The sequence below is a fragment of the Eriocheir sinensis genome, unplaced genomic scaffold (assembly GCF_024679095.1).
Source record: "Eriocheir sinensis breed Jianghai 21 unplaced genomic scaffold, ASM2467909v1 Scaffold14, whole genome shotgun sequence".
Classification (NCBI taxonomy): Eukaryota; Metazoa; Arthropoda; class Malacostraca; order Decapoda; family Varunidae; genus Eriocheir; species Eriocheir sinensis.
In genome coordinates, this window is record NW_026110739.1 from 1,543,855 (window position 1) to 1,556,778 (window position 12,924).

Below are 12,924 nucleotides of genomic sequence, written 5' to 3' on the forward strand. Positions count from 1 at the left end.
GTCAGGGGGAAGGGCATAACCAAAGGCCATGGCCTTCGACTTGGCCGGGTTGGGCACGAGGCCAAGATCATTGCAGGAGACAAGGAGGCGGCGGAGCATGGCGCGGGCCCGAGCCGCGTGGTTGGGCCCTGAGACGACGATGGCGATGTCATCCGCGTAGCTCAGGACCCGGGCCTGCCCGTTCCCCTGGAGGCGTACGAGCTGCTCCACCAAGAGGTTGAAGAGGAGAGGGCTGAGAATGCCTCCTTGCGGCGTCCCATTTTCAAAGGCCTTCGAAGTGGAGGAGGTGCCTTGAAAGCGGACAGTCGCCGTCCGACCCTGCAGGTACTACCCGACCCAGCTGAGCAGGAGACCGTGCACGCCCTTTGCAGCCAAGATGGAGAGAATGGCAGGAGTGGAGGCCATCTCGAAGGCCTTCTCGATATCGAGAAAGACCACCACTGCCTTGCCGCCAACAACCCCCGACAGGAGAGTCGATATACAGTCACGCGTGCCTTTGCCCCGGCGAAAAGCGAAGAGATGGCGATGAAGGGGACCTAGCGCCCACTCAAGACGAGCGAAGAGCACCCGCTCCATCGTCTTGCCCAGGCAGCTAATGAGGGAGATGGGGCGGTATTGCGTGGCATCACCTGCCTTCGGGATGGGGACAATGGCAGCGGACTTCCATGCAGTGGGGACAGTGCGAGAGGCGTAGGAGGCGTTGAAGAGGTGGAGTATCTCCGCTTCCATGGCAGGACCAGCATGGCGTAGCATAGAGTAGCTGATCTTGTCCTCCCCTGGCGAGGTGTTGCGGCCCGGAATAGCACGCCGGAGCTCATGGAGGAGAAGGACAGCGTCCGCTGGATGTGGCAGGAGGCAAGCCCGCTGGTACGCCAGCCACCTTCCAGGGTTTACCCGGCGTTGCCTCAATTGGACCGCAGGGGGGAGACGAGCGGAGGCAGAACGGGAGGCGAAGAGCTCGGCGAGGCGTTCAGCCTCTTCCTGAGGCCGGGGGTGAAGCGCCGGCCTGGTAACGGCCCCGCGGCGAATGGAGCGAATCTTTCGCCAGAGGAGGGAGACAGGAGTGGTGGAGTCGAGGGAGGCGCACCAGGCGAGCCAACGCTCCTCCTTCACCCGGTCGGTCGTTGTTCTGGCTATACGGACCGCGGCCCGCAGGAGGCGTCGAGTCTCCTCGGTGTTATGGCGGCGGTTGAGTCTTCTCGCCATGTTGACGCGGTGGTTTACCTCCCGGATCTCCTCGTCATAGTACCACCTGTCCCTGTGGTGAAAAGTGGGGCGCCGGGAGACGGGTATGGCAGAGTCTGCCGCGGAGTGGAAGGCGGCGACAAGGCGGGCCTCGGCAGCGTCAACCTCGGCAGGGCGGGGAGTTTCAGCCAGGTGGGTGGAGATACAGTGGCGGAATTTATCCCAGTCAGCCCTGCGGAAGTTCCAGCCAGGAGGACGGGGAGGGAGAACAGGCGGCAGGACCGGGAGAGTGACGACGGAGGCAATGTGGTCGCTCACGAGGTGGTGGTGGAGCGACCATGTTGCGTCGACACCTAAGGGCCTCGACACAAGGGAGAGGTCTAAACCCCCCCCCGCAAGGTGTGTCGGCTCACCAGTGTTAAGGAGAGACACCCGAGGGGTCTCGTCGAGGGTGGCAGATAGGAGACGCCCCGCCCGGTTGCGCCTGGCATCTCCCCAGCGGTCGTGGTGAGCATTAAAGTCTCCCCCGATGAAGGTGGGCTCATCGCTGGCAAGCGTGAATAGCTCACCGAAGTCAGGCTCCTCCACCGCCGGCCCACAGTAGATGCAATAGAAATGCAGGCGCAACCGGGCAAGCGCGATGGTGACAGCCAATACCTCCACGCCGTCGCCGCAAGCCACGGGGTGACGCACTCGAGAACAAGGAATTGAATCCTTGACCAAGATACCACACCCGCGTGTCTGACCGGCCACGGCAGGGAGGTAAAAAGACTGGTAACCCCGGAAGAAGGGCACGCGTTGTTCTGGAAGAAGCGTCTCCTGCAGGAGAACCACATCCACAGAATCGCTCGCCATCGCAGCACGCAGGAGGTTGGACCTACCGCGGATGCCACAGATGTTCCATTGGAGAACCGTGAGGCGGTGTGCATTTATACGGACAGCTTCCTGGAGTGCCTGTACCGGGCCATCCCCGGCCGGGTCGGTAGCCCGCCCTCGTTCAGGGAGGTGGGAGCAGGGGGCGGTGCTACCAACGGATGGTGCTGGCTGGGTGCAACGGCCGGAGGGGTTGGGAGGAGTGCGGAGCTGCTCGCATGCACGGGGGCAGGAGGAGGTGGAAGGGGAGTCTTCAGAGCACGAGGGGTCGGTGTAGGTGGGGTTGATGATGGCCCGCCGGGGGAAGGAGCCTGCACAGGAGGGACGGCAGCTTGCTGGGCCGGCGTTTCCGGGAAGAGATTTCCCACCACCTGCTGCGCTGCGTCCGAAAACACTCTCGGCTCGACGTCCGACTTGAGTGCCGTTGCGATAATCCGCCCGAAGCCTTCCAAGAGTCCCACCATCATCTCCCTTGTGATGAGGAGACAGCCGGGAGGGGCGGCGGTGGGAGCCGCTGTAGAGAGGGGGCGTGGCTGGCGGCTGGCCTTGGGCGCTTGGGGAGAGGGGAGCTGGGCCGGTGGAGGCGGTGGCAGATGGCGTGGGGTAAGGGGAGGGAAGCTCTCCTCGTACGGAGCTGGTGAAGGGGGTGGAAGAGATGGCTGGTGGGCAGCCTGGGGGAGGCGGGGCGTTGGAGCAGCTGTGGACGCGGGGGGCTGCTGGGTTCCCCAGCGGAAGGGGCCGAGAGGAAGGTACACTTCCTAGCCCGGCAGCGGCCCCGCGACCGTGACAAATACCTGGCGCGTCGGTCCGTCCCGGGTAGTGCAGCGCACTGCCTCCAACACGCGTGGATGGCGCAACAGTGGCTTGAGGGGCATGGCAACAGGGTAGGCCAGCAGCACGCCCTTGGTGTTCGCCCCGGGGGCCACCCTCAGCTGCACAGGTACGCCGGATACCTCCCTCACCTCGAGCAGGGTGTCGTGCTGGGCACTGTCTGCAGGTGTGATTAACACACACCCCGACTCCAGGAACTTGAGCGAGAGGCGTTCGCCCAGCTGCTGCTCCAGGGCCTCGGCGAGGTCGAGGGTTGATTCGAAACCGACAGTCGCCGGAATGAGCAGCTTCGGCAGCGAAGCGGGATGAGCAGCAGCAGGGGCGTTCATAGTCCGAGGTGGCGGGGGCAGAGGTGACTGGGGGCGAGAGGGGTGCCGAGGGGGCAGCGAGGTAGAAGCGCCGGCGGACAAGGCAGAATCAGCCGGTGAGGAGCGGTGCTGTCGCTTGGGGCCCACCGTTTGCCAACCGTCATCACCCGCAGGGTTGTTGATGGGGGGCGCGGTGGGTGAAGGAGCAGTCTCCCCGTCGATGACATCGACGAAAATCTCTGACTCAGATGTCAAGCTCGACCCTGACTCAGAGTCCTCCATTCGGTCATGAACTCTCCGCGACTTACACGCCCGAGAAGCAGAGGGGTCAGCGGGCTCATCAGGAGGCAAGCCCTCAGTCGAGGAGGCAGCGGACGAAGAGGAGGAGCAGCGGGCACGCTTATGCTGGACGTCACGGCCGGAGGCAGAGTGAGGAGCAGCGGAGCAGCCGGGGCTAGAGTCAGAGTCAGCAGGGGGAGGGCCGGGAGAGTCGGAGTCAGAGTCAGGGGGGCCGTCAGGGCGAGAGTCAGAGTCAGCGGGGCTGCCAGGGCAGGAGTCAGAGTCAGCGAGGAGAGGGCCGGCGCCGAGGACAGACTCAGAGGCAGCAGGGGTAGGAACAGCGGGGCCGGGGTCAGAGTCAGAGACAGCAGAGGAGTGCTGAGAAGCGGTAGGAGAGAGGGGGCGGGAAGCAGCACCGCGAGCGGGCGGAGGAGAGGTAGGAGAGCGGGAACGGGAGGCCGCACCGCGAGCGGGCGGAGGAGAGGGAGGAGAGCGGGACCGGGAAACACCACCACGAGCGGGCGGAGGGGAGGGAGATGAGCGGGTAGCAACAGTACCAGCAGGCGGGGGGGCGTACTTACGCCGGCCTTTCTGCTTGCCCATGATGAAGAATCACAAGCAGTAAACCTAACAACCCTAAAAACAAGACCGCCCCCAACGGGAACACAGCTAGCTAAGGGTGAGGGGTGAGGGCTGGATGCCAGTGACCTACAACGAACGGGTGGCTAAATAGTCTTCAGACTGGGCCCGTCGTTGCCCCTTACGGGTCTTTGTCACCTATCAGAGTCCCTGACGGCCACCCCACAATTTCCTATAACCAGCCCTCTGAGGGCCCCCTTCGTGGACGTGCCCTACGCTGGCACTCCTTCAGGGTTCGGCGTCGGAAAAGAGCGGGGGTCTCTAATTGGCAGCTGTAGCACTGGTCTTAATACCAAAACAGGTAGAGCACAGGGTGCGTGTGTACACGTACACGTACACGGAGTGTACAAGGCAGGAGCAGTAGTGTGATGGAGGCTGGCGCGAGGTGGAGGGTGCACAGTGTGGTGTGCAGCGCGGGGCAGCTTATCACCAGGCGAGCGGCCGGCCGGCGTGCGCGGGGTGGACAGCGCACGGGATGGGCGGGCGACACTACCGAGCGGCGAGGCGTGACTTGTACTGGAGCGAGCGGGGCAGACGTCTTGTCCCCGCCCTCCGATCCTGCGCTGCACTATATAGGGCGAAAAAGCCGCGGGTATTCGCTCTCCGAGCCCACACAAGGAGCGCAAGTCCACGCCCCCACCACTCACTGTCGACATGTCTGGACGCGGCAAGGGAGGAAAGGTGAAGGGGAAGTCAAAGTCCCGCTCCAGCCGTGCCGGCCTGCAGTTCCCCGTGGGCAGGATCCACCGTCTCCTGAGGAAGGGCAACTACGCCGAGCGCGTGGGCGCCGGCGCCCCCGTGTACCTGGCGGCCGTCATGGAGTACCTGGCCGCCGAGGTGCTCGAGCTGGCCGGCAACGCGGCCCGCGACAACAAGAAGACCCGCATCATCCCCCGCCACCTGCAGCTGGCCATCCGCAACGACGAGGAGCTGAACAAGCTCCTCTCCGGCGTCACCATTGCCCAGGGAGGTGTGCTGCCTAACATCCAGGCGGTGCTCCTGCCCAAGAAGACCGAGAAGAAGTAATCGCCCTCGGCCTTTCAGGGACGACAACAGTACCGTTTAATCCGGCTCCCCTTGGGAGCCACACCCTTTTCCAAAAAGAGACTTCTGGACACACACCCTCAACTACATAGTGACATTCCTAGGTCAATTCCTGCTGATATTACTAGGAAGAAGACCCTCAGTCATGACAACAATTAACAACCCCCACGTCTGGCAGGCTTCCCACACTTAGTTTGTTTGTTTGTTTTCTTCACGGCAGGTAAGGGACTCCTCTGCTGACAACGACGATAACAACAACCCACAAGACATAACATAACAAATAAAAAAAATAAAAAAAAATAAAAATAAAAATAAAAAAAAAAATAAAAAAAAAACGCAAAACAGAGCCGGGAGGTAGGTCGTTGAGACGATGATGGCCGTCGTGCAGATCGGATGCGGCGCTGCCCCCGCCGAGATGAAGTAGGTAGGTAGGTAGGTAGGTAGGTAGTAGCTGGGTGGGCTCCGACCCGCTGTGGCCTGTGGAGTAGGTCCGGAATGAGTAAAATGAATCAGTCAGTCAGTCACTCACTCACGTCATGTATGATCCCCTGCCTCACCCGAGAAAGCATGCATCGGTTTGTACCTTCACCTTCACCTTCACACGGTATAGTTTAACCCAACCTAAACATCCGGCCTCACACACAGGTGCTAGGTAGACCCTGAGGAGAAGAAGAAAACGTTTGGGAGGGTAAGCTAAACTAAGTGCAAAACCACCAGGGCCAGCCAGCCAGCACAGACACTGCGATACATTAGTCTTGCGCTAGCTAGTAAGAATAAGAATAAGAATTAGAATTAGAATTAGAAGAACACACACACACACACACACACACACACACACACACACACACACACACACACACACACACACACACACACAAAAAAAAAAAAAAAAAAAAAAAAAATGTTTAAGGAGAACAACCCACAAAGCACCCCCGGATGTACCCCGCCCGGACGGGGAACCCACGAGTTGCTCTTCTGCTGTCACTAAAAGCCATTGCTAAGGAGTGATTTTTTTTTTTTCCTTGAGAAATATCTTTAGCATATTCTTTGGCCAGTATGTGGGTAGAGTTTATTACATTGTATGATTCTCTCTTGATTATATCTTTGAAGTCTTTTGCTACCATAAACCATACAGGAGCAGTATATTCACACCTACTATACATTTCAGCGGCGGACAAACGCTGTTTTTCGCAAATATCTCCTAAACGAATCATTGGATCAGTATGATATTTCAACACACTGCCTTTAGCACCCGGACCTAATTTATGGCTAATATACCATGTTGCAATATGTGTTATGTTAGGAGCTTACTGAGTGATATTAAGCCTAATCCAGTCATCATATCTAAGGTGTTAAACAGAATCGGACGAGTGTGGGGTACTCCTCTAGCCCCTCCACCAACGCCCCGAACAACCCAAAGACCACTCCTTCCCTACTCCAATATCGCACTATCCCCCTCCTGGTTGCCCTCTTCAACCCCCTACGCACACCATCCCCTTCCCAGCCCAGGCTATGACTTAAGCAGACTACACTATCATTATTATATATATATATATATATATATATATATATATATATATATATATATATATATATATATATATATATATATATATATATATATATATATATATATATATAATATTACATACTTTTTTCATATTGCTTCCACTTAATAAGTAGTGGAATGTATGTAATCGTATTTACAATAATACACGATGTACATATATATATATAGTAATGACTACGTATTACGCATGATAACCATATGTATAGATGGAGAAAAATATATGCGGTTTATAATTTTGGCAAAATAGAAATATGAAAGAGACAAGTCAACAAAATAACATTATATTAGCTGGACCAAGTTGACATTTTATGATGAATATGTACTACACAGTATGTAATAACAGTAATAACTTTTCCTAGAAGGTCCAGACCACAGGTAATGCCAGTACATCGTGTTCACTTGGGTGACCATAAGGACTGCAAACATGGACCTTCTACAACGTGAAATACGTCTTGCCTCCATGGAACTGTACCATGCTCTTAGTTAATAATCATACTATCTATACATATACACGTACATAACATTCTAATATATAATACAGTGATGGGAGAAATAGGGAGGGACACAAGAGTGATGAGGGAGGCGAGAAGTTAGGGGGAGAAGAGGAGGGATAACGAGAGCGAGAAGGGGGAGTAGTTGTGGCTAGGAATAGTTTGGGAGGGTGCAGGGGGGGGCACACTTTCCTTCGAATGCGTCAACATGACTCGTCGGGTTTGTGTTATTTTTCACAAGTAAACTCGTCACATAAGACATATAGTAATGTGGTAGGTTAGCCATAAATTAGGTCCGGGTATTATAGGTAGTGTGCTGAAATATCATAGTGATCCAAAGATTCGTTTAGGAGATATTTGTATATGTATAGTAGGTGTTACGGGAGTTATGAATAGAGATCTTATATGATTTTTCTACTTCGGTAATCATTACACTTTTAACTCTGAACTTTTTAGACTTTTTTGAGGTAGATTCTTAGAATAAAAGCCTTAACAAGCAATTACTTCCCTCTATACCTCTCACATACAATAATGAATATACGTATATATGTTCTGGTTGTAGGTATTAGAATATTTCAGTAACTATGAAAGAGTTGATGAAAGCGCTATTAGATTTCATTTTTCCTCCCATATGCACAGGATGTAAAAACAAACTTGTTCAAGGAGAATGATTTATTTGTACCATTTGCTTGAGTAACAGATAATCCTATTACCAATCGTTTTGTAGATACAGCTACTATTACCTATGGTCTTGCATTAAAAAAAAAAAAAAAAAACAATTGGGGAGGTATTAGGAGTTGAGTATGGCAATATTTTTGTATTAACATCCAGCTATTTCAGTGATAGATGAAATAATACTTATTCCATTGCACAGGCAAATATTGCAGGAAAGACACTATAATCCAAGTGATTATTTTCGCTAAAGGACTTTCAGAATCACTAAAAAGAGACAGTCATCTAACATATGTAAAAAGAAATCGCAATACTCCATCCCAAGCAAACCCCCCCCCAAAAAGGAAAGCCAACACGCATTACAAACCTCAACAAACTAAGAACCAAACTCCCACAACAAAACTAACTAACAAGTTAGCTTGCAACAAACAAACGAGCTAGCTCCCTAATTAGCTTTTTTGCTAGTTAGTTAGTTAGTTAGTTAGTTAGTTAGTTTGTTTGTTTGTTTGTTTGCTAGTTAGCTTGTTATTTTGTTTGTTTGCTAGCTAGCTACCTTGTTAGTTAGTTAGTTAGTTAGTTAGTTAGTTAGTTAGTTAGTTAGTTAGTTAGTTAGTTAGTTAGTTAGTTAGTTAGTTAGTTAGTTAGTTAGTTAGTTAGTTAGTTTGTTTGTTTGTTTGTTTGTTTGTTTGCTAGTTAGCTTGTTATTTTGTTTGTTTGCTAGCTAGCTACCTTGTTTGTTTGTTTGTTTGTTTGTTTGTTTGTTTGTTTATTTGTTTGTTTGCTTGCTTGCTTGCTAGCTAGCTAGCTTGTTTGCTTGCTTGCTTGCTTGCTTGCTTGCTTGCTTGCTTGCCAGCTAGCTAGCTAGTTGGTTTGTTTGTTTGTTTGCTAGTTAGCTTAATATTTTGTTTGTTTGCTAGCTAGCTACCTTGTTTGTTTGTTTGTTAGCTAGCTAGCTACCTTGTTAGTTAGTTAGTTAGTTAGTTAGTTAGTTAGTTAGTTTGTTTGTTTGTTTGTTTGTTTGCTAGCTAGCTTGTTTGCTTGCTTGCTAGCTAGCTAGCTAGTGAGTTTGTTTGTTTGTTTGTTTGCTAGTTAGCTTGTTATTTTGTTTTTTTGCTAGCTAGCTACCTTGTTTGTTTGTTTGTTTGTTTGTTTGTTTGTTTGCTAACTAGCTAGTGAGTTTGTTTGTTTGTTTGTTTGTTTGCTAGCTAGCTAGTTTGTCTTTTAGTTTGTTAGCTAGCTAGTTTTGTGTTTGTCTGTTAGCTAGCCCGTTCGCTTTAATTGGCAGGCAGGCAGGCAGGCAGGCAGGCAGGCAGGCAGGCAGGCAGGCAGGCACACCTATATACATGCCGGCACACCTACTTTCATAGAAACGTATTTGCAGCTTTTTAGTCATCCACCTGTCTACTGTTGGGCATGTAGACGCTTGCCCAGGGTTCCGGCGGGCTACTCGGTGGCGGGGCTGGTTCAACGTATCTGAAAAAGCGGGTCCAGTAAGAGAGGGCGCAACGTTATGATGAGGACGACAACGAGAAACAAGAAGAAGAAGAAGAAGAAGAAGAAGAAGAAGAAGAAGAAGAAGAAGAAGAAGAAGAAGAAGAAGAAGAAGAAGAAGAAGAAGAAGAAGAAGAAGAAGTAGGAGGAGGAGGAGGAGGAGGAGGAGGAGGAGGAGGAGGAGGAGATTACCACTTCCTCAGCCTTTCCCTTTCAAAGGTCGCTCTGAGCCTGTCCCTCACCCTCTAACCCTACCCTTGCTTTCCTACACACTCCTGCACATTCCAAGAGACAATAGAAGGAGTGGATCAAGAAGGGGAGGCTTCTTTCTCTCTGTCTATATATTTGCCGTCTTTCTCTTTTTCTCCTCCTTTTTTTCTTTCTCTTTCTTTCTTAACCTTTCTATGTCATTCTTCCTCTCTTTCTTTTCCTCTTCCCGTCCAGACGTCGCTTTGTTTTGTCTATATATTTTCCAATATAGTTTTCTCTCTCTCTCTCTCTCTCTCTCTCTCTCTCTCTCTCTCTCTCTCTCTCTCTCTCTCTCTCTCTCTCTCTCTCTCTCTCTCTCTCTCTCTTTTCATAAATATCCTGTTACTGATTTTACAAAGAATTGACAGGGACAGGGGAAATTATGGCAAAATGATGTTTCTGTAAGAACTGAAACAAACAAATTGGAGCTTACTAGTGGCAAATGAGGTGGATGGGGAGCAGTGGGCGGAGGTGTGAACCATCATTAGGCAGGAGGGAGGGAGGGAAAAAGATGGGATTGAGGAAACAAACAAACTAGTGTCAAATGAGGTGGATGGGGAGCAGTGGGCGGAGGTGTGAACCATCATTAGGCAGGGGGGAGGGAGGGAGGAAACAGAAAGAAAGAAAGAAAGAAAGAAAATATAACTGAAGTAAAAAGTGTGCTACTATTCTCTTATTGAATAAGAATGTTATTTTGTTGACTTGTCTCTTTCATATTTCTATTTTGCCAAAATTATAAACCGCATATATTTTTCTCCATCTATACATATGGTTATCATGCGTAATACGTAGTCATTACTATATATATATATGTACATCGTGTATTATTGTAAATACGATTACATACATTCCACTACTTATTAAGTGGAAGCAATATGAAAAAAGTATGTAATTATATATATATATATATATATATATATATATATATATATATATATATATATATATATATATATATATATATATATATATATATATATATATATATATATATATATGTGTTTGTCTGTTAGCTAGCCGTTCGCTTTTAATTGGCAGGCAGGCAGGCAGGCAGGCAGGCAGGCAGGCAGGCAGGCAGGCAGGCAGGCAGGCACACCTATTGACAGGCCGGCACACCTACTTTCATAGAGACGGAGTTGCAGCTGGTTAGTCATCCACCTGTCTACTGGTGGGCATGTAGACGCTTGCCCGGGGTTCCGGCGGGCTCCTCGGGGGCGGGGCTGGTTCTACGTATCTGAAAAAGCGGGTCCAGTAAGAGAGGGCGCAACGTTATGATGAGGACGACAACGAGAAACAAGAAGAAGAAGAAGAAGAAGAAGAAGAAGAAGAAGAAGGAGGAGGAGGAGGAGGAGGAGGAGGAGGAGGAGGAGGAGGAGGAGGGAGATTCCCACTTCCTCAGCCTTTCCCTTTCAAGTTCGTTCTGAGCCTGTCCCTCACCCTCTAACCCTACCCTTGCTTTCCTATACACTCCTGCACATTCCAAGAGACAATAGAAGGAGTGGATCAAGAAGGGGAGGCTTCTTTCTCTCTGTCTATATATTTGCCGTCTTTCTCATTATTGCTTTCTTTCTCTTTTTCTCCTCCTTTTTTTCTTTCTTAACCTTTCTATGTCATTCTTCCTCTCTTTCTTTTCCTGTTCCCGTCCAGACGTCGCTTTGTTTTGTCTATGTATTTTCCAATATAGTTTTCTCTCTCTCTCTCTCTCTCTCTCTCTCTCTCTCTCTCTCTCTCTCTCTCTCTCTCTCTCTCTCTCTCTCTCTCTCTCTCTCTCTCTCTCTCTCTCTCTCTCTCTCTCTCTCTCTCTCTCTCTCTCTCTCTCTTCATAAATATCCTGTTACTGATTTTACAAAGAATTGACAGGGACAGGGGAAATTATGGCAAAATGATGTTTCCGTAAGAACTGAAACAAACAAATTGGAGCTTACTAGTGGCAAATGAGGTGGATGGGGAGCAGTGGGCGGAGGTGTGAACCATCATTAGGCAGGAGGGAGGGAGGGAAAAGATGGGATTGAGGAAACAAACAAACTAGTGTCAAATGAGGTGGATGGGGAGCAGTGGGCGGAGGTGTGAACCATCATTAGGCAGGAGGGAGGGAGGGAGGAAACAGAAAGAAAGAAAGAAAGAAAGAAAATATAACTGAAGTAAAAAGTGTGCTACTATTCTCTTAGTGAATAAGAATGTGGACCTCAAAGAGGTCCGGGGTGTGAGGTTTATGTCGGTCTCGCTCATGCAGCGGAATTAAACACCGAATCAGTAAAGGTTGCTGACATGGAGTTTGAGGGCGTACACCAAGTCCATGTCGGTGAAGGTCTTGCGCTTGGCGTGCTCCTTTTAGGTGACGGCATCCCTTATGACGTTCTACAGGAACACATTGAGCACAACACGGGTCTCTTAGTAGATGAGCACGGAGATGCGCTTCACACCGCCACGGCGCGCCAGACGACGGATGGCCGGCTTGGTGATGCCCTGGATGTTGTCCCGAAGAACCTTGCGGTGACGCTTGGCGCCTCCCTTTCCGAGTCCCTTGCCTCCCTTGCCGCGGCCAGTCATGGTTCAGGTGGGTAGCTCAACAGTGGAGTGAGTGTTGTTTTGTTGGTTTTGGGTTTTTGAGGTTTGTTAGACCTCGCTGGCTATGTGACATAGTCTGGAACTACTCTCTCTTTGATCGATCTAAGACACGGAAGCGTCACGCCCAGAAACGCCAGTGCCGCACCCAACACGGCCCCAATGGCCAGCGCGCAGCGTACCATGAGCGACCGACAAAACCCCACTCCAGGTCCCAAGGATTGAAAGGTGTGAATAATTGAAATTAAGGAAGTCAGAGTGCGACAGTGGTTTGTACTTATATTTGGCAGAGTGGATGGTTTGAGAAGTACTCCGTATAGCGGAGGGACCTTTAGATGGGGTCCAGCCCTGATAGTCGGAGGGAGGCGAGCGGAACGGAGGGGATTCTATGAGGGTAAAAGGTGGCACAGTAAGATAACAGGAGGAAGAGACCTTTGTACAGCAAAGGGATCATTTGTTTAAAGTGGGTCATTCGAACCACGCAAGTAAAGTGGGAGGCAGTAGAAACAGACCTTTTTGGTGGGGTCCAGCCACAGGTGGTGAGCGGAACGGAGGGGATTGCATGAGACCGAAAGATTGAACAGTAAGTGACAGTTGGAAGAGTCCTTTGTATAGCAAAGGGATCATTTGTTTAAAGTGGGTCATTCGAGCCACGCAAGTATAGTCGAAGGTGTTGGAGAGAGAGAAAAAAAAAATAATAATAATAAAAAAATAAAAATAATAATAA

The 12,924-nt window shown here is 50.5% G+C and overlaps 1 protein-coding gene across 1 annotated transcript; it reads left to right on the forward strand.

Moving 5' to 3' along the window:
- Positions 1 to 4,740: 4,740 nt before the first annotated feature.
- Positions 4,741 to 5,411, forward strand: LOC126989976 (histone H2A-like). Its single transcript, XM_050848569.1, has one exon. The coding sequence runs from the start codon at positions 4,770 to 4,772 to the stop codon at positions 5,139 to 5,141; it is 372 nt and encodes a 123-aa protein (XP_050704526.1). The 5' UTR covers positions 4,741 to 4,769; the 3' UTR covers positions 5,142 to 5,411.
- Positions 5,412 to 12,924: the final 7,513 nt, after the last annotated feature.

What these genes read in the sequence shown, in the direction of transcription:
- LOC126989976 (XM_050848569.1), top strand. Translation starts at nt 4,770, where the DNA reads ATGTCTGGACGCGGCAAGGGAGGAAAGGTGAAGGGGAAGTCAAAGTCC.